Source organism: Corvus kubaryi, unplaced genomic scaffold, assembly GCF_017639235.1.
Source record: "Corvus kubaryi isolate FWS band 111438036 unplaced genomic scaffold, C.kubaryi_AGA036_p1.0 split3-73, whole genome shotgun sequence".
Taxonomy (NCBI): domain Eukaryota; kingdom Metazoa; phylum Chordata; class Aves; order Passeriformes; family Corvidae; genus Corvus; species Corvus kubaryi.
The window spans coordinates 44,710,793-44,738,423 of NW_024582091.1; the positions used below are offsets into that span (position 1 = coordinate 44,710,793).

The window sequence follows — 27,631 nt, forward strand, 5'->3', positions numbered from 1 at the left end:
CTGCTTCCTTCTAAATATTTGTTTCTACTTTTTTTAAAATAACCTACTTGAAGAGAAGTAAATCTTGCTTCTTGTGTCTGAGGGCAATTCTTCTTTAGCTAAAATGTAAAAAATTTGTCTCTGTGCATGACTGGAAGAATCCCAACTGTTCACGCCCACCTATTAAGAGGAAGAGGTCATCAGCTATGTTTATCCATCCAGAAAACCTGGATATCTTATTTGGCTGGACAGCAAGCTAGCAGAAGAATATCATATGCCACCACAAGACTGTGACTTAAATAAGTAGCTAAACTGAGTTCTTATCCATCCTCACTCACAGCTCCTACTGGGAGGAAGAACAGAATAAACAAACACAACTCAATAGGACCCTTTCACTAGCTTAGTTTCTCTCATTTGACACTGTTTACATAATTAAATGATAGCCCTCTGAGAGACTCTGGACTTTTCAAAGAACAGAAAAAGTGACAAATGTATATCAAAATTACGGCATCAATGGACTGATGATACCACACTATTCAATGTGTGCAAAAGAAATGCTTGATTCACACAACTGCTGGTTTTTGAGATTTGTCTCTGTCACAAACTTTTCACTTACAGTTCTGTCACTGAAGTCTGGCTTCTGGAAATACACTCTCTTCTATCTGATCTGGCTCTGATTTGTAAATTTTCTACTTTAAAACTGGAGGCTTTAAAACAGATACCTATCATTAGCCCAAACATGAGCACTGTGAACCCTTGCAATATATATTCTGAATCCCACAGTCTGTTACAGGATAACACAAATGACAGGGTTCAGAGCTTCAGATATTGTTTTCTAATGAAATTTTTTTGGAATGTCACTGTAGTAAGAATAATAGTAAAAATTAAATTTAACAGATCTCCACAGTTTCTGGAAGATACAGAAGAATTCTCTTTGCAAAACAACCTTGCAGAAGTTGACTTTGCATTTTCAAATTCTATGAATTAGTTAAATAAATTGTCTTAAATAAAACAAATGCATTCTATCCCTCTAGTATTTATACAAAGCTAATACTTCTGATCTGAAAAACTCCTGCTACTGTCAGAAGGCATGTTATTTGGATTCCACTCATTTACTGTGAAACACAAAAGGTTACTAGCAGTCCTCATCTGATGGCATATGTGGTACCTGGCATTGTGACCCCTCTTCTCAGCATTATTTGTCTTTAGGTGCCAAAGTTGATGCACCTTGTGGTGGCCAGAGAAAGAAAAAACATCAGAACTTCTGAACTACTTTTGTACACTTAGGCTGCATCTGTGTCCCAGTGTAGTCAGCGTATAAACTCTAAATAACATCAATTCTACACCCTGAAGCTTGTGACTGAAAAGTGCAAATTTCACACTAGAGGTAAAGCCAATGTTTCTCTGGAAGTGTAAGAACTGATGTCCCTGCAAGGGTAAGCCACCTTGCTGGATGAGGAACAAGAAGAGTGAATTTTATAGTTCCAACATCTTCTACCCAATATGGATGTGAGAGGAGGAATACTGAACCATCATTTCATTACAAAAGACTTAATTTTGTTCTGGAAGCTGGTAGGACCCCAGCTGTCCCTTTCACTTTCACCCTGTGACAAGCACATGGAATGCTGTTATAATTTCAAGCATGAAAGTGGAGTAACAATGTGATGATGAACAATACTGACTTAGCTAAGAATTCCTATTTACATGGGATATCTTCCTGGCTGCACCAAATGACTTATTATTCTGTTAGCCCAGAAACCAGAAGCAATCTCATCAAGAGCTTTTGGACATATATCTACCTTGATTTGAGGAGAGATTAAGTAGTAAATTTTTTTATGATTAAATAGAGAGGTGTCAGGTTTTATTATATTGACAGTAATCACTTGGTTAGTAGCTGGCATTTTTGCTTCATATTGCTTCTATAAAGCAAATTATCAGTACAAGAGCAGTATGCCTTAGAGTACAAGTACAAGGCAATTATCAGTACAAGGCAGTATGCCTGAGATTGAAAAATTACAAGAAAATCATGTATGTGTCATAGAAAACCAATTTTCAGACTATTTCTCATTAAAATATGCTTTAGGTATTGGTTGAAGAACCATGTGATGAGTGAAAAGGAATTACATATGATCAAAAGTCTCAAATATTCTTCATAGTTGCAATGAAGACACTGGAAAATCAGTCTGCTAACAATGACCTACCTAGAGGTCTGGTAAGGGCAAGCACAGGGTTCCATTTCAGAAGGGAAAAGGACATAAACAGGGAGGAAAGGGAGCTGCTGTTTTAATGATATATTTATATACTATTTTACACAATTAAACATTTTACAATTTACGAAAGTGATCTGCAGTATATTGGATTAGGCTCAGCAGAGTGTGCCTTGCTCTGATGGAATCACTGGAACTTCACTGGTGACAAGTCCTGTCCATCCTATGGAAATAAACTCAGAAGAAGCAGCCATTCATGGCCCACGAAACTTTTGCAATACACAGTTTTTTGGAGACAATGTGAATGCAAATGTCACTAAGTGTTTCATCCACTGCAGAGAGGCCAACCTTGAATTGTATTTTTTCTAGATGCTGAATTGAGGTTGTTCAGAGGAAACATTGCAGACAAACTTTTCATACTAAAGCAGCAAAACTCATTTCCTCAGCTGAAGTCCACTTACCATATTTTCTACTAGTACCACCACTAGTAGTTGCTACGGAACACAGATGCACCAACATGCAGATACAGAGGCCAAAAACAAAGCTTCTCTGAAAACTGTTTATCAAGAAAAGTGAATAATTTAATTCTCAGAAATTATTCTAAACCAGTATCTTACAGATTGTCTTTTGGAAACTTGAATATATTCATATAGTTACAGGGTTTTTCCTTACAGAACAGGTTATCGTCTCTATAGACTGAGACACACTCCTAATTAAATTTACAAATTAACCATCTAAACAACACTATATTAGCCTTTCTAAACTTGAGGCTAGAGAAGTAGTACTTTAGTTTTTGAAAACGGCTGGCAGTTCATATAGTAAGAATTTGGGAAGGGCTGAGCAGGGGAGAATGACATGGAGATTACAGACTAACAGTTCATCCAACTAAGCTTGACTTTGGGTTGTTGGATGATATGAGAAAATATCTTCAAGCGTCTCCGAAGAGATGGGGCACTAAAGAGCTTATCTGTGACAAACCTCTTTGTTTCAGCAGTCATCAGTGAAGATACAGCAAAGGAAATGGAGGAGCTGCAGTTATGCATTTGCAATACACAAAGTCCTTGTTTTCCCACTAGGCACTGCAGAATAGCAATTGTCCATTCACAGCACATAGCACATCCTCTGCATTTCAGAGCTAATATTTTTGCAGTCCTTAAGCTAGCATGTTTCAGCCTAGTGTAGTTAATTTTTTTAACTCTATGGGATGCACTGTAGGAGCTAGGTGTGCTCATGTTCTTTTCCTTGTTAGAGAAATAGGTTTTTTCAGGTATAATTTTTAAAGTTACACTGAAATATTTTAAAATTGCAGAGGATTTATATCTACAGCAATGTTTCAAACAGAGCTATAAAAAGTCTCATTCCACAAATAGGAAAAATATGAAGACTGCTGGTCATTGAACATACCTGTATCTTAATCCAATTAACAACAGAAATCTCCTGTGTTGGCTGGAGTTATTTTTAAGACCACTCATACACACACACAAGCTCTGACAAGTGGCTCTTCCCCTTATAATTTAGAATCACACTCTTGAAAACAATGTTAGTTTTATGGTAGCAGTTGCTTTCATTTACTGCAGCACACACTGCCCACTGTAGTGCTGCAACACTCATTCAAGGCAGATCACTGGCTCATATATGAATTGAAGCTATACGCCATCAAACAGATGCCAGGCTACATCACTCCAACTCCTGAGCAAATTTCCACTTTTCTCTGTTAAGTAGCAAAAGCTGCGTGGAAACTGGTGTTAATATAAGACGACCAGCTCTCCCCCCTCCCAGTGAGGATCTGTTTCTTAGTCAAAGCTCAAGCTGCTTCTTAATCTTGAACTTCTGAACCCAAACCAAGTACAGCAATCTAAGCATGTAGTAAAAAGAAGAAGCAGTACATGTACTCCTAAAAATGAGGCCGATATCCTTTTCTGCTTGACCTGTTTATTTCCAAATCTTCCTCCCTCTGCTCTAACTCTCAGACAAACTCACAGCCCCCTCAGGATAGGAACAAGTTTCTGTTTTCTTGTCCCTTCATCTAAGCCAGCCAAGTCCCAGGTCTCCTGTCCTGCCACAGAGCAATAAGAAAGCATACAGAAAAATCAATCACACTTTCCCCAGTGGGGTCAGAAAGGACTACCACAAGAGATTCATTCTGCAATTTTCTGTAACCATCCAATGGTTAAATCAACATAAGTCAAAATTTTCATCTAGTTCGAATTAAGAGAAAAGGGGAGGAAATTCAAAAACCAGTTGCTGTAGTAACAATCACCAGTAAAAATCTTTTCCACTAAATAATAGTATTATCTCCCTCTCCCCCTCACAATTTTAGTTTCCCTTGAAAAAATAATCATGCTGCCTCTTTTAGATTTGCTGTACATACCTCAACCATTAAACAAGACATTTAACCATAGTGGCAGTTCTGTGACCTTTGAATGCCGTGAAATCTCTAAGCAGTGCAGCTTGTTCATGAAGACTTGTACTGCAGAATCCAGTAACTGCATCCAGGATTGGGAATAGAAATAAGTAACGACAGCAAATAAAAATAATAATAATTTTAAAAAAATAAAAATTTAAAGGAAAAAAAAAAAGAAAAAGAAAAAAGAAAAAGAAATAAAACCTCCCCAAGTCCCCCAACCCAGCCAATAAAACCACCTTAAGAAGCAAAAAGGCTCGGGAAGAGAGCGCACTTGGGTGCCGGGGTGAGGGCTGGGGTAGCGCGGAGGCTGCTGCAGTGTGGCTGCCGGTGTCAGCCAGCGCAGGCCGGGCGGGCTGGGAGGTGCTGTCAGTGCCACGGGCGCGGAGCGCAGACCAATCCCAGCCGTGCTGCCAGCGCCGGGGAGAAGCCTTTCTGTTTATGTTTCCTCATTTCGGGAGTGACGTCAAAGGGTTTAGTTTTTCCTCTGCATGTGCTATTAATTTTAAACGACTACTATGGGAGGAATGTGGCAGTGATTTAGGCAGGCTACCCTATGCAAAAAAAAAACCCGGAGTCATGATTTATCTGTCCTGGATTCAGCTCAGAAAGATTTTATATCCAGAGGTACCAGAAAGATCCAAAATATACTCACAACGTGGGGAAAGGCTATAAATATGCTTACGTATATTTAAGTATTCTTAAATATACACAAGATGTTTTCCAGGGAGAGCTGGGTTATCTCTATGGGTTGTGGTGCAAAATCAGATCTGATTCTGCCTTTGCCCAACAGTAAATCAGGAACTGCTTGTCTAAATTCAGCAATGTCACACCAGTGTAAACCTGGCTAAAGAGATAAGACTGAGACTACTGTACACATCCTTTTATCAGTCAGCAGGAGCCACACTGCAGATTAGCAAACTTCTTTCATTACCCCATCCAAGTCACAGATGCAGTCACCCTTGAGGTCTGATCTGGACAAACAACCATTCCTTCCACCAGCAGACCACAGCCCAGCTGTGCTCGCCTTTGAATTCTGCTGAGGACCACCACACAGCCTTTTATTTCATACCAAAGTCCACATCAAAAGGCAAGAGGAAGGTAGAGCCTGGCTTTCAGTATAACCACACCATTGCCCATGAAGAAACCATGCCACTGAAGATTCAAGAAACAAATAACATTCATCAAGGTCAATTAGCATGGGCAACAAAGGCCAAAACAGCACAAGATAATTGATAGGAGGTCAGTTGACAACAGTAAGTGTTTTGTTATCTGCATCATTCTAATTTTATCAATTTGATCTTCTAGGGAATACTTTCAAAGAGCTCAGTCTATGAGGCACAGTTCATTTATAAAAAGTCTTAACAGTCTTAACAATTTAATTTTAAAACAGAGAGAAGTGCTTTTGAAAATGGGTAGGAAGAAAGCTCCCGATGAAGAAATCTCACCGTGCTTCACGAACACGTACAAATGCATCCCCATGACCACTGACTGATTCTACCAAAATGCAGCTCCAGAGAGCCCAAAATATTTAATAATTTTTGCTTACTGAAACATCTGCCTGTGCCATCACTGCTAATGTAATCATGTTCACAACCAAATGCTAAGGGTTATGGGGATGTAAATGCTGGAATAACACATCAAAAAGTACTTAATAAATTAGAGATTAACAAAATCAATCAGAGCACATGAAATTCACTGACTGTACTTAGAGAACTGTATGAAGCAATTTGAAATGCACAAATAGAAATGTTATTCGTTGTGCACAGAAAATCATCGTGTTCATCTTCACTCAGCATTGGGGCAGCTGAGTAATGCACTTTGGGAATTGCACTTCAGGAACCAGTTTTGGGAACGTCAGCTGAAAATTAAATGGATTTCAGTGGGAGTAATCTGGAGTCTGTGGAGAAAGACTGAGATTGATATTGTTTAGTCCAAAGAAAGGAGAGTTGATAAGTATTCTTAACTATATAAAGAATATATTTCTCTGAAAGAAAATTAACAATACTAGATAAAGTTTATTCTTTGGCCTGGAGACATTATCTGGCCTTTAAACTTTTTCACCGTTTATGGCAACATAGCTGCATCTGAGCTGGTTATAAGTCTCAGACTGTGTTTAGAAAGCAATCAGGGCAGTGTCCAAAATCTGTGAAGGTCTGTTCTAGAAACATGACATAGTAGATAATCAAGGTCCACTGTTTTGAGATGTGTTCTGGCTCTGTTTATTTTACTAGAATAGATCCAGACAATTTGCAAAGAAGGAGGGATTAAATTTTTCTCCATATGAATTTTGGTTAGAACAAGTAAACTGCAGCAGAGGAAATGTTGTTTTACTTAGGAAAAAGTAAAGGTAGAAGAGTGAAGTACTGGAATAGATGGGCTATGATAGTCTGCAGTGTCTTGTTACTGGCTATTTTTAAAAGTACTGTTAGTCAACTCGTTCATGAACAGTTTTGATATAAGTGATCCTACTGTGGAGTATAGATGTAAGAGTAGATTATCAAATTTCTATATCAGTCTGATTATTTTCTTCGTTTTGCATTTTAGGATCAATCTCATAACATTACACTGCATTTCATCAGTTAGGGTCCAAGTACATTCCAGTTTTGCACAAAGTCTTAGGTCTTGTTTCTCTCCTAAGTAAATTAGAGGTTACTTCAGCCTCCTGGAACCAAGTGGCCCTACAACAGTGAGTGGTCACTGTGGGTTTTGTGATGTAGAGGCTTCTTTGGTGAAAGGATAGAGAGTCTTGGAAGCACTTCTGGTTGCAGTTTCTACTTAGACAAAGAATCTTAATGCCTGCATGAGTACATGCAGGTAAGGGTGGGAATGATCTTGGTTACCTCAGCATAACCATGCATTTCCATGATGGAGTGGGAAGGACTGATGAGAAAAAATGGGCTCCACCTAGCAAAGAAAAAAATCCAGCACAGATTTGCTTATCTGATTTGACAGACACTAAAATATCCTGTCAGGCTGGTGATGTGCATGTCTAGATAAATGAGACCCATACTGGCCTAAACAAAAAAACTGTAAAAATGAAAACTCTGATTCTTTAAAAAAATGTCATTGGAGGAAGAAAAAGACAAAACAAAACAGCTGATGCTCAGCCTACACTGATGTAAACTGTATCTAAATAAATATAATGGAGAGAGAACACTTAAAGCAAGATCAAAATTACAACTAAATTGACATAACAGAAACTTGGTAGGGTACAGTCATGTGAGTATGTGACTGGAATACTAATGCCAAAGAGCACAGCTTGTTCAGGAGCAAGAGGAGGAAACAACAAGAGGAAAAAAGGTAAAGGAGATTATGCCTCGTATCTCACTGAGATGTTCAGAATGCAGCAGTAAACATGCATTGAAAGTTGGAGCAATAGTACAAAGGACAAGAATATAGGCATTGTTGGGGAATCTGCTGCAGATCCAGGCAGATAAAGTAGATAACTCTTTTTGTTAGCAATTAGCAGGATTGTCAAAAGCACAGAACTTGGCCATAATGGGAGATTTTAATCACGCAGTTCTTGAAAAAAAGAGCTGAGCTGGACTCAGACACCGTGGTTCCTTCTCTCTGGAATAAGCATTAGAGTATATATGGGAAGCCCTCAAATATAGGAGCCTGCCTTTTTGAGCAATCCTGCTTGATGAAATAACTTATTTGACTTCCTTTTACCGTCCTAATTCAGCATTAGAGATGCTTTAATATTTGGTTTTAGCTATTCCCCTCCTATTTCAATATAGGTGGAACACCAAGACATGTTCTCTCTTACCACGGAATGGCATTCCTCTTCACAAATCTACAATCCTTCCATTGTGGTCTTTGGAGTGGAAGGAAGTTGGATATTAGAGAGGCTGCTTAACTGGCCTCACCCAAACCACGCTCCTTATAGCCGGTTATAATCCCTGAAACTTATAAAACTAAATTCATCTCAGTGCCAGTAAAATTTGTGTTTGCATATGATAGAATGGCATGCACTGCGCATGGACAGCCAAAAAGATGGCTCCTTCCTAAGATACCTTCCACTTTCTTCCAATTGCTTTATTTCTACCCTGACCATCTTTAGGAAGGGCTCCAGAACTGGACCAGATATTGGTCTTCGTATTGCTGTCAGTGACATCTGAGTGGGAGCTGGGAATAAGGAGTGGAAAATGAGGCATCATTTTTAAGCTGCCACCACTGAGGAATGAGTTCATGCCTGACTCTCTTTCCACCTTCCTCCACTCCCCCCAAAATTGCTCTGAAGTGCAAGGTTGTAAATGCTACAGTGATTCCCCAAATTATTTCTACTTTTCCTTAGGGCATAAACATGTAAATCTGAGGACATTGAAAACTCTGTGATGAAAGTTGTCCTTTGTCAAATCTGTTGCAGCTTTCTTTGTCAGGGGGCAATAAAGGTGGACAAGTAGTGCAGAGTGACAGTGGCCTGATTCATGAAAAGAAAGGAAGGAAAGGGTTGGCACCCACAGTCAAAGTATAGTTTCGAGGAAGTTTATGCTTATCCCACCCCATAAATACAGATACATTACTCCTGGAGGTGAGTTCATGTTACACTGTAATTGCTGTTGGGAAACTTCTAAAGGCGAATTTCTCCGGGCTGAATAATGTGAAATTGTTCATCATGCCTAGATGTGAATGTTCTGTGCCTGTTTATTTACAAATCAATGCCTTCAGATTAGTCTTGTTGTAGGTACAGTAGTTGGCTGGAAGCATCCTTGGTGCACGGTTTGTGGAACAGACTCCCTTAGAGTTCTTTTCTTCTCCTGGGATCTGTGTGATGTTTTTAGTGTGTTTACGGAGAGCCTGTGTGAACTGTAAGAAGCTGCTGTGGGCTAATACCTGTTCAGGGTTGTCTGAAATGACCCAGGGCCGTGTGACTCAGACAAGTGTGGAGGGAGGTAAGCGCATGATGTTGTTCAGAGTGAGGTGGTCCCCCCAAAGGAGGACACAGGTTGCTGACATGATTTTAGTCCTTATTTATTTGACCTAAAAGCTGCCATGCTGGTACATGGTTTGGACTTCTGTGCTTCCCAGTGCTGTCATAAGAAGATTACACTGCTCCCAAGAAAGATGTCTACCAAAAGGGAACGCTCTCCAGCTTTCTCAAAATTATACATCCAATATTCTGTCTGGCTTTCCAGCCTTGATGCTACCTACCTATTGTCAGACATCTTTTCCTATATGAGCTAGAAATTCAGCTGTTTCTGGCAAATAATTTCCCTCTAACTGTCCCCTGTGCCCTATCAGAGTTCCCAATCTTCTTCCCATGAACTGCTGAGTTTAAAAAACAAAGAGTCTTTCTTTATGTCATTCTGTTCCTTTGAGCTTTCTCTTTCTACTTGGACAGTGCAAAGTCAAGGATACACGTATAGGAGAAAGGTCCCTCTCTCATAACAATTCTCCATCTCAGTCTGGAAGTGGTAGTGGACAACAGCTGTGATCTGAGCCCAGCTTTCTGACTGGGTTCCCAGGCCATTTGTGGGACTTTAACACATTTCTCTGGCAATGGAGAAGACCAAGGGCATTTGGGCAGACAGTCAGCACTGTGGATGTGTGAACAGCCTCCTATTTCACAGGGAAGAAAAGAAAATGTAGGCACATAGATGCCCATGCACTGGTACACTCAGGATTTAGGCAGGTGAAGTACTGAAGAAAGAAGGAAATTCACACAGTAGGCGTGAAAGACCCTAAGTTACAGTAGGTGAATTAGGTATGAACAATCTGTGTACCCCTGGCAATATTTTTTCTATCAAGGCTAGGGAGGAAGTAATTAGATAGAAGGCTACTTCTGTGGTCTATAAAAGATTAACATATTACATTACTGTTCTGTAAAATTTATATTATCAGTATATTAAAATCTAGAAAAAAGGAGAAAGCTTCCAGAACTTTGACTTGGTTTGGTTTAACCTAAGAACATTTGGAGTATTGTAATATGAGTGGATTTTTAGAAAACATCTCCACTTACTTCTATACACTTATTCATAGATTTAAGTGATGGGAAATATCCCTAAAATAATGGATTTTTTTAAAATCAAAAGAGAATACAAATAATTTCTCATCTATGGACTAGATAGTTCATGTAAACAGCATTGGATGAGCTCAACAAGCATTATATAGGATGATGAACAGATCAGGAAGAGAGCTCCAAATGCCCATTGCCTTGAGGCAGTGATCTAGAATATTGTGTGGACCTTGATTTTCAGCAGATGTGACCCTTGAATTAATAAAAAAAATAACTGCATACATGAATGTTATTAACATATTTGGGCCTAGTCATAGCCTGGTTTCTGTTTTGCAGCATTTAAATTACTTCCAAAGGGTGTCAGTTGGATTACTATTGAAGAGGACAACAGCATAGAGTCAGGCCGCAGAGCAGTGGAAAAGCCCCCAAAGTCAAAATTTAATAAGCCATCCCAGCAAAGGTGCAGTTCGTACAGCTACCTCAAATGCTGTATACAGGCACAAAGGACTTCACCACACGGGACAAAGAAGCTGACACACACTTCCCAGGCATTGAAAAAGAAGGGTGAGAAAACATTGCTGTCAATGACTCATGTTTGTTTTAGTGATCAGACCATATGCAAAAACATTTTGTTTTGTCAGACCCAATACAATAATATTCGACATTTGATTTCAAACCCATAAAATTGAGAACAGAAAGGTGAAAATTTTAAGTATTTTTCCTTACCTGAAAGAGAAAAAGCTTTTATTTTGGCCAATGCTGAGTACTTTTGTCTTCACTCTATCGCTCATAGGTGAGTGGTACAATTTCCCCCTAAAAACCAAACATGTTCAGAGAAAATTTGAAGCCATAAAGACCAGCAAGATCAGCAAATCCAAAACTTTATCCTTTTAATAACAGTTACCGATATTTCTCCAAATTCATCCAGCTCTAATTTGTGCAAGCAACTTTTTTTATCTCCTTTTCAGCCAGTAGATTATTTCTATGAGGCTCTTGGTGTTTAAAACAGTTGAAAAAGAAGAAGTTAACCAAAAGCAATGATTTTACATGCCACAGAGGAATTTGAAACAATATAAAAACAAACCAGATGCAATTCTGTATCAAAGGGTTACAAGCAGTGCCAGAAAAGTTAGTGTATCAACCAGCAAAACTGTTAAAGTAAAGAAGTACTGCAAGATAAAAAATCCTTGTTTATTTAATTGAGTATTTTATATTCTATGGTCAACAAAAAAGAAAAAATAGGAAAAATAATCATATGGTAGTTTCCAATTCAAAGCCTCATTTTTAATATTTAAAAATTTGTACTGCATCACTCTTTTAGACAGATAAACAAATGGGTAGATGCTTTCTTAAAATATACTGAGGAATATGGCAAGCAAATCCTAGGTTTTCATTTCAATATGTATGAACTACTAAGAGCTTCATTCTTGATTTTTCTGAGGTTTTTTTTTCTGATATCTATAACATTTTAGGTGAAGGAGAACTATTTTTACAACTTTCAATTAATTTTACTAATTAGGCATTTTACTAAGATTTTTAGAATTTGAAGATTTTTTTCTTATTTCCATTTTATTTTCTGTGAAATAGGCATTACTTGAAATGAAGCCGAGGCCAACATCTTCTATAAAGGATTATTTAATCTAACAAAGAGAATTTTAGTTTTCACATGAAGCTAATAATGATTAACTTTCTTATCCTATTGAATTGAAACATGGTAGTGTGATCCAGCAGGTATAGGTCTTGAGGATGAAAAGTATATTGAGACAAGTAAATGAAAATAATTTGGGTTTGCTCAGCAACTAGTACTTGCACATGAATGATGCTTTGCCCAGCTTTATAGCTGTCCACCTTTTTTCTTCCCCCTCACCTCCTCATTCCACAGCGGGCATCACCCCTGTGTTTTGAGATTCCCAAACAATCTGCAAGGATTAAATGAGCTCTCATCAAACATTCTGTGTAGTCCACAAACTTGCACTTATTTCATGAAGAGTTTAGTCTTTAATAGACAGAACTGAGCACAAATTACTTTTCTAGTTTATGTACTTATCAGAGAGAGTTAAAGAGTAAGTGTACAGTGCCTTGGCTGGTGCACTCCCCAGCATGATTACTGCACAGATTGAGTAGCAGCCTTAACTTCCTGAAGTCTTCAAGTATTTCATAATTTTATTTCATTACTTGAAATTGGTCAATGATAAAACTAGTATAATCAGATGGAAGAGAAAAACACTCCCAAGCCAAGCAAAAGGGACAAGTTCTCTTACAAACGAGAGTCAAATTCTCAGCAGACCTCAAAGTTAATCTCTTCCAGACTGAAAGGTTTGAGTCTTAATTTTTTGCATCTTTTTTTACCTCTTAGTGAAATCTTCTTCGTGCTATGTTGTCTGAAATTCAAGCCAAAATATAACTTCCACAGAAGGAGGACACTGTTGGAGTCAAAACTTTATTTCCTTAGCATCTCATTCAAAAGCATCCCTAATTACCATCACATACATGTAAAACAGTCTGAGAAGTTAAAGCATATGTAGCAGTGTACGGTCAATGACATTTATGCAGCAAGAGATTGGTTGCTTTCAATGAATGGTGATGATTTGCAGTGGTTTTCTCTGCAGTTTGAGCTTTTAAATGAATCATAATTAGAGACTTTTTCAAAGAGGAAATTGAAACTAGTATGGATTCACTCAAATGCTAAAGATGTGAACACTAGATAAGGTAGGTAAGTCAGGAAAACAGTGGAAATTTATCGAAGATACATAATGCATAAAATCTTTGAATGAAGTCAATGGGATTTCACCATTTGCTTCAACGGATTACACCTGCTATACTTTATAATGATATACTTAGGGAGAATATATTCAGTGTTAACAGTGTAGAGATGCTAATCTTCACATTTTCACGTATATTCAGAATCTGGATGAACGGGCTAAGTAGTTTAGTAAGACACAAAGCATGTAAATGCTCAGCTCCTCTTGTGAAGGCAGACTCATTAAGGACAAATACAGGTTGCTTTGATGTTGTGCCAAGCATCTGTAATTTTGTAAATTACAGAATACAGTAACATTTTGAGACAACTTGCCTTGGCAATGACAGATGACAAACCATTGATTTTCTGTCAGCTGCTTTCTTCCTTCTTTTTCAGTTCTTGAATTCCAAACATCTCTGATCCACATCTTCACAGACCTTAACCAAGACCATGGCTTTCTACTGGGTTTCTAGGCAATAGATGAACTTGGGTGGTGGAAGTCATTATTCCCTACGTTCCTCAGCCTACATAGCACTTGGAGGATGCCTCCTCTGCACTGATGTGCTTTCTGGAGCTGCTTCATGTACAATTAAATTGCTCTTGTTGTGAGAACAGTGACTTCCAGGAGAAGCATCTCCTCTGACAGTCTGACTTCATCTACACCATCCATCAATATATTGTGTTGATTTAAAACTCAGGTTGTATAAGAACATAGGTTACATAAGAACACCTGAAAAGGTGTCAACCTAGGTTACTTGTTTCTATGTGTCATTTATAGGCAAAATGTAGATTATCTTACCTAAATCTTAGATTTTAATTATGTTTTATGCTGTCCTATTTATACATCTATTCCAGACTTGTAAACAAATGCAAATGATGATTTGAAAAGATGGTTCCTTTCCTATACAATGCTATACATACTAGGAAACATCTTTTCCAATTTTTTTAAATGTAGAAATGTTATCAGTTGGTAATTCTTGTAGGACATCGGAAAAGTAAAGTCCAGTGACATTAAATGTAAGAAATTACAAATATATATTTTTGGTGGACTCATTATACATTAAGTAAAAACTTTTGAGGACAAAAATGTGGTCCCAAGTGGGGAAAATAACAATTACAACAGTTACACACAGATCTGCCAATATGAATATTTCCGTTTACTTGCATCAGAGGCCTGTATTTATACAGCAGTAATTACAAAGTTGTTCTGGCATTCAGCCACTTGACTACATTAAAGATAGGACATAGTTACCAAGATCCCCTATATTTTGGAGTCCATGTTTCTCCTTTAGAGCAATTTAAGCTGACTTTTTAATGGCATCAAGCAGGACTTCAATTAATGATCCCTGTTACCGCATCTGACCCACCCTCCTCCTGCACACACAGTTTTGTTTTATGAGCAAGACTCTCTGTAAGCTCTCTAGATTCAGCCTGTGAACCAGGCAATTGGTGTCCCTGCTTTGCACTCTTAAAATATGCAATCCCATTCCCAGATGCTTGCAATGCCAAGGTACATAAAATGTAGCTTTTATGGTCCTTCTGTCTGAATGTCACTTTCAGAGTCACAAGGTTTGCTAAACACATGGAAATATGTTTTTACAACTAATATCCAGCAGTAACTTTTAGGAATCAAGGTCAAGCCAAATTAGGGGATTTAATCCATCTTCTAAAACTCAATAAATATTAAAATTATAGCTAAATAAAGACTATTAAAATTAGTTTCTGTTCTGTGCAGTTGCCAGGTATGGCTACATATCATGTGCTTCTACAGTTTGGTTCATACCTGAAACTCCGGGTCATTGTGCAGTAAAGAGGTAACACAGAATCAAAATACTAGGAATTGCAGCTGTAATGCTCAAAGAAGCCCAGCCACTCACACTGAAGTGCAATTGCCCTCTATCTAGGATATTTTTCTGTGATAACTAAAATCATTAAGCACCATGAAACAAACAAATTTCTAATAAGGGCAAACATGACATAAATGGAAACCACTAAAGAGCAAAAATGAGCAGACAAGAGAGAAAATATTATTATCAACAACAAGCAGTGTGAGAAGAGAAACTTATATTTACCTGGTCCTGAATCTTTCCAATGTGTTTAGCTTCTAATCCTAAAGGCAAAATGTCACACCCATGAGATACATAAACAGGCTAAACACGACCCAGATTAAGGACAAAAGCAAACATGGGCCTGCACTGATACACACAAGTTGAGCTCAGTGATGCTCAGAGATTAACTCAGCTGCACATTGAGGATCAGGAGAGATTTGACAGCCAACGCCTTGTTAAAACAGCAGCAGCACTGCAGACCACTCTCACAAACTGAGATACCAGTTGCCTGATGAGGACTGTGAAACACACGTTTCTCTAATCAATCTGGTTGATCTCTTAACACGAACAGTGACTTTTATTTCTGAAATCCCAATTTAGACTTCCCTGCCTACACACAAAATCCTCTTTGATTGCAGCTCTGCATACTCACAGGCACACAAACACATACAACCATGTATTTCTTACTCTTCTACAAAATGTCATTATTTACCATTATAAAGTTCAAATGATCTTTATCGTATTCCAAAGAAAGGTCACTATTTTATGAAAGTACCTATTCCTTTTTACCTTGGTTAGTCACCCTCTGGAAACATTGTTTTGTGAAGGTTTCCTTTCACAAGGAGACTCTGAACTTTGTGACTTTCTTTCAGTCATCTACACCATCCCATCCCTGGAATTTCAAGGTCAGAGGACAGTGGGATAATATCTTGCAAAGTTAGCACAGGTTTAATGAGAATTTGTTAAGAACTAAACTTTCTTTAAAAACACTGGACATCAAATGAAGGAGCAATTCTTTAACACAAGATGCTTTTGTATGAGAATGTCTTTATCTGCATCTTCTGTTTTCACTGCTGTCTTACACACATTTGTAATTGCCCTATAAGAACGGATAGAGGCAACAAGCAATTACAATTATTATGTGAACTGGTATTAAGGAGTAGAAATGGTACTGGATGAAACACTGACATTAGAGAAGACATGAAGATTTGGTTGATATAAGAAATGGAAGTTTGGACTCAGGGACTTACATTTTATTCACAGCATGAAGCAAAACCAGACAGGTTTTATTATTGTCTGTTGGGACTATAAAGTTATGAGAAAGATTTTCCACTGTGACTGGGTGTGGAAGCACTAGAAATCTCCTGAGAAAGCATCTTCTGCCCAAACATGAAAAGCCCAAAAGACTTGCCTGGATGAACTTTGATACAGCACTATAATGAGCACGTGTCTGGGAAACAACACTGGATTCTGAGGTTTACTGCATGTCATTCATCTCTACCTCACTAAAGAGTTAGAGGAGCGAAAGGGCTCATCTGAGGTTTGCCACCATCCCTGTATCCGAACTTGTGCTCATGTATTGTACTCCAACTTTTTAGTTCCACTGTGTAAAATGAAGCTCTTGTACAGTTGCTGCTGCAGGAGGTTAAAAGTTCTTGTAGTAAATGGACAAAGGAGAGGAGAAATAAGAGCAAGTATTAAGCAGAGAATATAAAATCTGGCTTGGGTTGCATTCTGCCTAGGACTTGAATTTGTCCACTACATGACTGCAGGAAGATCCCGCCATGCAGCTTTTCCCCTACTCCTGCCAGATATATCCAATCATAACACAGCTTGGTTCTCCCTTTGACTGCTGTGGTGCTTTCCCAGGCTGCCCATGCATTGTAGAACAAATGGTGGGACATCTCACAAACCTTTAGGAGCCTGCTGATTGCACTTGTCTGCACAACTTTGCATTTCTACCTTCAGATCCAGAGCTCAATAGGAAATGAGTTTGGGTAGAAAGGAATTATAGGAGAAAAAGCAAAGTATTGTGAGAAAAATGTAAGCAGTCAGTTCTCTCTGGTCTCTGCATGGATCTGAAAGTAGAGTTATCCTCCCCTATCTGAAATACAGACAGTTTCTGAAGGTCTCTGAAGAACCAAAGGCAAGGTTTGCAAATCAGAAATTTGCCAAACATGATGTTTGCTGTCTCCCTCTCCAACAGAAACAATGTTTTCTGGTTCTCCCTGACTACAAATCTAGAGGAATTTATAAGTTTGCTCACAAGTTTGGAAAGGAAATGCTGTGGTGTGTGCTACACAGCGTCAATCCAGGCAGATTCAGGCTGCCCATGATGGCTTTGCCCATACTTTGTGCTGCTGCTGAATGAGCCAGCTCAGACATGAGCATCACAGAAATGTGCCCAGGTAGACAAGACCTATATGAAACACTTGAAATGGGACTTTACTCCTTATTATGGTAAGTCATAAAGCCACTTTGAACAGCAACACACAGCTACCTATAGAGTCCCTGGCTGTTTTTCTGAATGATGGCACAAGCTGCAGCTCATCAGTAGCCATTGTGTTCCCCAGAGGCAGGATTCAGCTGGGGAATTGGTGGCTTGTTTGAAGTTCTTGCAGACAATGCATTAGCATTGCTGTGAATTCACATTCACAATGCATTCCAGAAAGAACAGCTGGACCCAGCAGTAACTACACTCAGTAGTATTAGTAGTAGCAAATGGCTGTAGTTGAGATAAAATTTTTTGTCTATAGTGTACTAAAATACTGAAAAGTAGTTTAAATTCAAAAAGTATATCCCACTAGCACTACACACAACAACATGAAACTGTTTCCTGTCTCAAAAAGTGGATCACATATTTTGCTTGTGTTTGCTTAGCACCCATCACTGTAAAATCCTGGTCCGTGACTCACAAAGCACCAGTAACAAGCAGAAATTTCTTCTTGCACTTCCTTGCTGCATTCTCTTATTGCAATGTGATATAAGAGGACAGGGATTTCTTTGACCATTCCTACTTAGAAAGCATTTGAAAGTGTGATAGGCATCCACATTCAACACTATTAATTTTTTTGCTGTTGAAGATTTATTATTTACTAATATTATACTAAAATTATTAATTAATACCTATTAAGTAAAACAGAGGTGCTCATGAAAGTGTGCCAGGCACAGAAAAATTCCTTGCATATCAGTTCAATGGAAGTGTGAACTACTTTGATGGCAAGACAGACATAGCTTTGGCTGATACCCTTAGTTCAACTGAGACACTTCCATAAGGCCAACTGTAAATTTATTCAGGACTAGAGAAAGCTACTATTTATTAGATGTGTACAAGCATTACTGGGAAAGAGAGGTAATATTTAAGCTTTTGCTAATATAACATATGTTTTATAAATCTGAAACACATTAAAGCTGGTATTGCTGTAGAAAAATAGAACAGGATGATGATAATTACTAAAAACACTCATTACAGTAATCAAGAGTAGTAAAGGTCAGGCAAATGAACAACATTCAGAGAGAGAACAGGATATGAGACACTTACTTCTCTGGACGGAGGGCAGGGAAAGAGATGGGAGAAAATGTTAAAGGGGAGTGCAAAGGAAGGAAATGTGAGACAGAGTGAAAAGACAGCAAGTCTGTGTCATTTACGTCACAACTGCCTTAAACAAGAGCAGCCAGGAAGATGCTTCAGAATTTTTCCATTTTGGTAGCACTGAAATTATTTATGTATGAAGTTTGTAGAGAATCATAGAGTAGCTGGAGCCACCTACGATAAGATCATAGTAATTTGGTTTTAGAGTAAAGCACAGATATATGAATTCAAACACATAGAACTTGGTCATGAGCAAGATGACAAAAGGGGAAACTGATGGGAACAAAATAAACTGGAGAAATCTGATTTTGTTACTACAAATTCCTCTGAATGGTTATGAACATTGTATCACTCAGTCCTTCCAGGGACTTTGCATCAGTCTGGCTATAAATGAAGGTGCTCAGCAGTTAGAGGGATTTTCCTTCAAATGCTCCAACAAAATGTTACTTGATCTTTCTCCTAGGCTACAAAAGAATTCTTTTCCATTTATTCCAATCGAGCCTGAAGCTCTCCCTCCTCCTGCAGGTCCTCGACAGTTTCTGATCAGCAGGGCCCAACAGAAGCTCAGTACAGTACTGAACCCAGTGTACGAAGATTCTCCTCCGCCCATGTGCTACTGCATCCAACTGAAATTTCTAGAGAGGCCAGGGGAGGCATCTGCCTGGAAACCTCCAACACAAGTAGATACGTGTTTTGATAAATCCTGAAAACAATATTCACTACATTCATATGTAGCAGTGATTTGCTGCTGGCATATGTCTTAAAGAAACTTCCTTGAAGCTTTCTGTGTGGAATTATTTTTCCTTCTCTGAGCTGCAAAATCAGAGCTGTGTGGGCAATGTCATGATTTAACAGGCAATTTCTCAAGCAAGAAGTCACAAACATGATTTTTATTTCACTTGCTCAATTCAGCTCAGCCTCAAGAAAATAAAAAGCACTGAGTATTCTAGTTAAAATTTTGCCAGGAGATATTTCTTCAGGCTGAATTCTATACTGTAAGTAAGGCTTAAATAACAATTGTTTTCTTTAATATTACACTGCAGGAATTTGATTGATTGATCCAGCCTTCCTCCTAGTTAAGTGAAAAGTGAAGGAAATCAGTGTCATCCTTTACAAAGAGCAAAGGCTGTCACACCAACTGGTTTTGTTCGATGTAAAGCTACAGGCATCGAAATTACAGGCAGAAGTTAGGCAAAGACTGTGTGTAGGAGTTATCATGATGTTCTAATAATCCCTCAGTGTAAAGACATGTCCTGGGGAACTACTGACTGAAAAATAGAGAGAATATGCACATGTACAAAGCCAGATGTATCCTTACTGCCTTCAATGTGAGAACTAAAAATCTCAGAGGTAAATTCCTGTTGTTTTTCTTGTGGTAATGCCAATTCCTTTAACCTCTGTGCACCCTGAAAATTATTTGTAGATTATTCTGCATACTAATGGTTATCTCACTGTTTACCACATGTTCCTTTATTCTTGTAACTCAACAGAAGATTTTCGGAGAAAAACTTATGAAAAAACCCAACAGTAAAAATTTGGCTCTGAATACAGTTCAGCTGCGAATCAGCTGAGAAAAGCTACTACTCTGTAGTTGATCAGTCATGTATATTTTAAAGATTTAATATTTCTCCTGAATTCTAGCTTACTTATCCATAAACACACATTAATATAAACCAATGATAATATATCTACAGAATTTCATGTCCCAATGCTCTGCTTCAATTGATTCTTGAGATATACTATTCCCCTTGAAACACACAGAGTTAGTAATTTGTTAGTATTGTTTTCCACCACAGGAAACATCTGATTTGCTGTAATTAGGCAAGGCAGCAATACATGCTATCACTCAGCAAACTGAACAGCAATCGACTTTCGTGATCGTTTGCCAATCTTCAAGCATTAATAGGAAGCCAACATCACTTCTTTTGACATAATCTCTGTACAGTAAATAGAGCACTTGTGCAAATTTGATGGGCTTTATTAAAGCTTGTGGAGCAAGAAAAAAAGGAAAAGATGGTGCAGTGTAATGGAGTGTAGCCTTGGGACATTCTATTCTGTGATAGTAGAGAGTTGCCAGGGGAAACTGCAAGATGCAGATGCCAAGCACTTTTTGTAAGGGAAGAAACAGAGATAGGGGAATGGTGTCCTTTCTTGCTCCCTTCTCTGTGTGTGACTGCAGAGCTCATATCAAATGCTCTGTACATTACACATTCTGTACTGTTATGTGTTGAAAGACTTTCCAGTTTTAAATTAAGTCTTAAATGAATGCTTAGCAGAAGTTTGTAAGTACCAAGCTAGGGCTTGGTTTGCCCAACAGCAGCTTAATTTTGAACTGCAATGCACTCAACTTCATGGCTACCATGATTCACACTTGGCAGACTATAGACCCAGGAAGAAGAGTACAAACAACTGACCTTCCTTCCTGCTGGTTTTTTTTGTTTGGTTTTGTTTTTCTTTTTTTTTTGTTTTTCTTTTTTCTTCCCCCCCACCCCCATCTGATTAGATCAGCTGATTTTGTCCAAGAAATGCAATCAAATTTCTGAGATGGAGTTGCAAATTAATACATACTCTAAACTCCATTTTTTTACTGTATACTACGCTAAAGATAAGATTTTCAATCTAAGTAGAAACACATTTTTTTTCCACTGGGATTTGTACCTGAATCAGGTACCTTTATTAAAAAAAGTACATATGAGGAATACAACTTCAAGCAGATCAATCAACAAACTAGATAACCACAAATTTTATTTTTGTTGCTTCCTTTTAATGTATCTGGTTAGATTTAATATATGCACCTGTGCAAAACCAGTTCCTCCCTTACACAGGTGAGCAAAGCCGAGAGCACAGGGCAGTATTCTCATAAACCTTATACCTGAGACAGCCATCATGGCAGCTACTGACATATCAGAGAAAGAAACCTGCTTTCTATGAACAACCCAAGTAGTCATTTGCAATGACGCAGGAAGACCATAACTGAGAATTTAAATCACATTTTTTTCTAATGTGGCAGCAGAAAGCTTGCTGCCTTTGCTTATGACACTCTCTCTGAACACAATACCATACATATCACTCACCAGGCAGGGCAGACTGGCATTGCTTAAGTGCTGGCCAATCCTTAAAATGCATAACTAAGCCAAACAGTAAAACTGAAAAAATCTCTGGGGGGAAAATAATCCTACCCACTCCCCTCAAGGCAAAGTGAATAAATCCTTCCATTTATATCTATTGCATCAGCTGCCCCAACATACAGCAATCACCCCTGGATCACCACTAGAGTATTTCATACAAGTGTTTTTAATTTAGAGTTGCATTTGTGAATATCCCCACAGTACCAGAAGAATCCTGCCCTGTAATTAGCAACTCCAAACACAGCTTGTAGAATACAGCTGCAAACCTTGTGATTTTATCCTGTCTCTAAGGGAAATCATGAGGAAAAACTTTCCTTTCTTTATCTCACAGCCTAAGCCACCTAGTAAGCCTGTAATTCATCAGGTTATGGCTCACAGTGATGAGACATGCTCTTATGTAGAAATTAGATTTATCAGATGCTAAACCAAGCTGATCTTTACAATGAGAACTACTTCATCCATTTTGATTAAATCAGCAAAGCTCTTAGTGAAAAACAACTAGAATATTTCAGAGAGAGCTACACAAGGATGGATTCTTAAGTCAAAAGTGCCAGTTGCAACTTTGTTATAGAAAGAAAGCTATTTCAACTAGGAACTCATGGATGTTCGTAGATAATACCTACATTTGAGATGCTCTGCAGTGTTTTGACTACCATAGTCCTGTTTTAGATCCCTGTTTTTGTATGTGTCTATGCTCTTTTCCCCAACACACATTGTATCAAGCTTTTATATACTGCTTTTATTGGGAGCCATTCAGAGGTGCTTGTGTATGAAGCCTACCTCTCTTACTGTCTTTGTGATTTACAGCATGAGAAAGAGGCACAGCACTCCAGTGCTTTATCTGAGACAGTGAACAAGGTGAGACATACAGATGTGTGTTCTGTTCAGGCAATTATGTTGTTAGCCACAAACAGGCACAAAGTGATACGTTCCACAGACAATTACTGAAATCAGAAATCCATCTGTCTATGAAATACTGCTACAAAGCCAAAACAAGTGAAAATTACCACCAGCCCCAAAATATCTGAACACAAGGCTCGTGTTCCTAAATACAGTAGAAATGCTGTGTTAAATTGAAATCTGTGGGGAGATGGGGGAAAAACTCCTTCAAGTGAAATAAAAGCAAATTTATCAATTTTCAACAATTTCACCAATAGCACCAGTGGATGAATGGGAATTCAAATTACTTTTAGTGATTGTAGTATCATATATTGTTCAAAGCATTAATTTACTCAAATATTCTGAGATTGCATTTAATCTCTTGGATCGGAGGGAAGAGCAGATTCTAGACCACCTGATGAAACTGAATAGGCACAAATCTTTGAGGGGCTTTCAGCAAACTGGTCCAGCAGAAGGTATCACTGCCCATGGCAGAGGGGTTAGAAATGGTCTTTAAGGTCCCTTCTAACCCAAATCATTCTATGATTGTCTTTTTATTTTGCGTTACCTAAGGCTTTCAGCCTTTAACTGAAATGAAAGGCTCATAAATAGAAAATAATTCAAACCAATTCTACAAGAATTATTACAGGTCTCAAAGTTATGGCTCAAAGAGCTCTGTCTTTCCTATATAGACTACCTGGGTTACAATTCAGTTTGGAGAGAAAATTAAATTTAGTGGTTATCTGTAATCATTTTCCAGTCTAGATATGGAATAGATAGCTAAGTAGGCACATATAAAATTATCTACCACCTGGAGTCTTCAAATAGGTATTAGATGTGTTTTCTTAATGAAATACTATAGGTCAGAGAGAAGTGATGAACAAATGCTACTCAAACTTCTGTTGTTCTGATATGCAGCAGTTCTTAGTAAGTCATGAGCACAGTGCTAATGCAACTCTGTGACTGAGAAACCACCTTTACATTCAACATATAAAGATTCTGGTTTGAGACTGAGGCCCCAGGATAGCAGTATGCTTGTACTTTGAGCAAGACCAACAGAGTCAACTCTCTGTTGAAGGCAGCCATCACAGCATCTGCTGATAGCAGTGCTCTTCCCCCTTCTTTGCCCTCGTAAATATGCAGGCTATAATTTCAGGAAGAAAATATTTATTTCCTTCTTTACAGTTAAACGTTTAACATCTCTAGTAACGTGCTGTTCTGAAAAATGAGGAGGCTCTCTATCTATGGAGAAGACCAAAGAGAAAGAAACGGCGTTTATGCTTTATGCCTGTTTTGAAGTGACATAGCACTGGTCTTCACTATTGCAAGGTTAATATTTCCTAGCCATGCATTATTTAAAAGGCCTTTATGTGGGACTTAAAATTGGGAGAACATTAGTGATGCTCCTCTTCCTAAGCTTCTCATGTCCCAAAGTCCTACAGATATGCTGTCTCATTTTCTGGATATACTTTGGATATACACATACTTTCTGTGCCACAGATTACTAGAATTTTGGACAGAGGAAAACTGATCTTTTTTCTTACACACAAGAGTGATTAAAGTATAACTTATTTGGTAATGCCAACGGCCTCAAACATGGATGGCCCATCCTTATTCTTTGGGAAAGTAACAATGGAAAAGTTCTAGGGAAGAGGAACTAGCTCAGCCTTGACCTTAAAAAAACAAAAACAAAAACCTAAATCACAAAACAAAGGACAACCAAGAAAAGGAAGAAGTCTTGTCTTCCTGACAGGTTTTTGATGATGAGAACTGTTAGTGGCCTCATACTGGTCCCCAACCATGCTGTGACACAAGGTCAGACAAGATGCATCCTGCCTGGTCACTGGTTAGGAGAGTATTTCTGAATAATATTCTGTTTGCACAGAAAAAAATAACCTTGGGCAGTCAGAAAATCTGTTGAAATTTAAGTACTCTACCTCATAAATTAAGGGGTTTTTTCAGCCAGGCATTATTTTCTGAAGAGACTGAAATATCAAGAGCCATATTACTGTTCTTCATACCATCACAATTAATTTTTTAAAATTTTCCGATGTTTTATAAATGGGCATATGTACTGGAAAAATTTCCTCTTGTTGACAATGCATGAAACTGTTAGCATGTATTAAACTGATGTTTAAAGACTATATGTTAATAAATACCTGAGCAGCTTTAGATAAGCATACTACTTGCTGAAGAGACCCCATATCTGTATACTTTTGGGAGCAACTATATAGTATTCATCTGAGAGATGATCAAGTGAAAAAGCAGTTTGAAAACCAACTTGTAAAAGACATCCATTTAAAATAAAATTACTTTTTGTAAAGCTTCCTAACATGCTCAAAGAAAATAAAGGCATTGAAACAACAAACAAAACTTAAGTAAATTTTTGCTCCTGAGTTCATTGTGAAGGAGCTTGAGTGACCCCTCATGCTGCATGGCCTTTATATGGTAGGCACATCAGATCATCTGATGAAAACTGAAAATTCATTAAAGGAGATTACAGAACAAACTGTTAATGTTTATTTTGTCAAATCACAAGATCCAGGCGGTGATGTGTAACCTCCTGCTTAGAGCTGCCTGGTGCCTGAAAAGTGGAAGGTCACCAGCATGGCAGCTATTTAATGAAATGGTTTCAGGGGTGGTTTGGGGTGAAGGGTTTACAAGCTTGTAAATTTAAGGCTTGGTCAAATTGGTAGTTAATAGTTTAAATTTGTGAGCAGCTTGATACTAGAAGGAACAAGATAATAACGCTGTCCCTGGCTCGCTAGCACGAGCTCTGGAGTGTCCCCAGTCGGAGGAGATGAGGAGTTATTTCTGTGACATCTTTCTGGACCGGCTTAGCTGGCTGCGTGCGCCTGCCGGCTCCTCCAAGGAGGAGGCACTGCAGGGGCCCCATGGGCTGCGCTCGCCTTGCTCCATAGGCAAAGAGAGGGGCTTCTGGTCTGGCTTCTAACAGGTTTATTGTCAGAAGTTTAGCAACCAGAACATGGCAATGATCATAATCGCGCCCGGAGTCTTTTCCCTCAGTTTTATAGGGGGTTTAAAAAGCGCGGGGAAAGGGGAAAGCAAGCAATGAGATACAAGCCAGGGGGAGGACACACTTCAGCGAGAACCACTGGGGGAAACCGGGAGGCGGGAGTTATAACAAAGAACCCATGAACAACCGAGTAACCGAGAACATTCCCGAACAGGGGGAGGCAGCCTGGACCCGGGTACTGCCCAGGGAGACGTGGCTGAGGTCTCTGCGCCCTCTCTCATTGCCACTGTCCTGGGTGGGGAATTCCACCCAAGGGAGAGCCCTGAATTGACTGACATTCCCCTGCCCCACCCCGGCAGTGGGCTGGGTCACCGCAGCAAAGATACATGTGCTACTAGGTTTGTTTTCTTAACAAAAAGATTTTAGCTGGGCAAAATGTATACTGCGGCTCAAGTGATGGAGAATTTTGTGTCTCCTAATTTCAAAATGCTAATTTAGATGGATGGCCCTTTGGCCTAATCTAGAACAGCTGTTTCTGACCAAAAAGTTTTCCTTATACCTCCTATTTTCGTATTAAATGAAACAAAATAGGTGATCTTCAATTAAACCTGATTTTCTTGCTCATGTACTTTAGTTTTTGTCAGATATATGGGAAATCGCAATGTAAGTGGGACAGTACTCTTAATTCTGACTTTAACCCAGGTGATTTGTATGTTAATTAACTAAATTGAACACATATATATTACTTAGCACAAAGACTGATGAACCTGGAGTCTAGTCAGAATACAAAACTATATATAGAAGTGCACATAAAAGGAATTGTTGGACTGCTTTATATGGCCTAATGCATCTTTATATTAATCTGCTAATCTGCCACAAACAATTTTTAAAACAAAATTTCCATAGGTTGATTTTTATACTGTGCTTTTGTGTAGCATAAGTTGCAACTTGTGCAGCATGAAGTTATTACTTATCTTGCTTAATTTCTTGTTTTGAATCTTTCTATTCAGATATCAACACTCTGGACATGTGGTCTCACAGGAGAAATAATAAGGCTGCTTTCTGACTGCATAATACCAGTTCTCCCCACTCAACCTTTTCCCCGTACTCCCATTATATCATAATGCTAGACACTGTTATTTCTCTGAGGAAAACCAAATTCTACCATTATTGCTTCTTTTAATAACTGTGTAAATTCCAGAAACTTTTGGTCATCAAGTGCTTGATAACCCCTTATTAATTAAAAAGCCTGCCTTACTCTTCTTATACCCTTTTACAGTCAAAATACATTTTTTCTATGATTCAGTGCTGCAAAAAAAAATGTTATTGATAAAGGATATAATATTTTGGCAATACATATTAATTGTTGTTTTGAAAAGTATTCTACTAGCTCTAATATGATGCTCCATGTCATGTATATTGCTTCAGACACAGATTCAGGATTAAACAAAATTCATTTTCTTTATGTTTATATTTAAAAAAAGATTTTCACTGAAGAATTAATTATTTGTTCCAAGCTGAAGGCCTAATCATACATGCTTAGGACAACAAATTCTCAGTAAAAGTGCAGTACTATTCTATTTTTGAAGCATTTTTCTTCTGCTTTGTATTAGTTTCAAATTCTGTATTCTGACAAACATTTCAGAAAAACTCTACCTAGTTTAAAACATCACATCTTCAACATGAAGTTTGCACTTTTTTATGGGTCAGTCTTACCAGGTAAGGTTTTCCAGTATAAACAGCAAGGTATCCCAGTACTTGTTTTACCTTTCTGTTCAGTCTGGCAACTATGCTATAAATACTGTCAGTAGTGTTAAGTCTTTCTGATGGAGAAACAAACTGATTTCTGAATTTCTGAAAATTAACCTTGCTTATTTAAGACCAGTACCAGCAATCCTAATACAAGCTTATAAGTTGAGTAAACATCTCTGATT

At 38.3% G+C, this 27,631-nt stretch overlaps 1 protein-coding gene across 2 annotated transcripts in view; it reads right to left on the reverse strand.

Moving 5' to 3' along the window:
- Positions 1 to 4,985, reverse strand: part of PDE7B (phosphodiesterase 7B) — a 172,453-nt gene extending 167,468 nt beyond the window's left edge. Inside the window, exons 1-2 of one of the 2 annotated variants that reach the window (XM_042016248.1) lie at positions 4,865 to 4,985; positions 4,558 to 4,672 (exon numbers count right to left, since the gene is read on the reverse strand). In XM_042016248.1, the coding sequence (XP_041872182.1) occupies positions 4,558 to 4,578 (21 nt within the window). In that variant the 5' untranslated portion in view covers positions 4,579 to 4,672; positions 4,865 to 4,985. Of the gene's footprint in view, positions 1 to 4,557; positions 4,673 to 4,829 lie in introns of both variants that reach the window. The other variant, XM_042016247.1, reaches the window with a different exon arrangement.
- Positions 4,986 to 27,631: the final 22,646 nt, after the last annotated feature.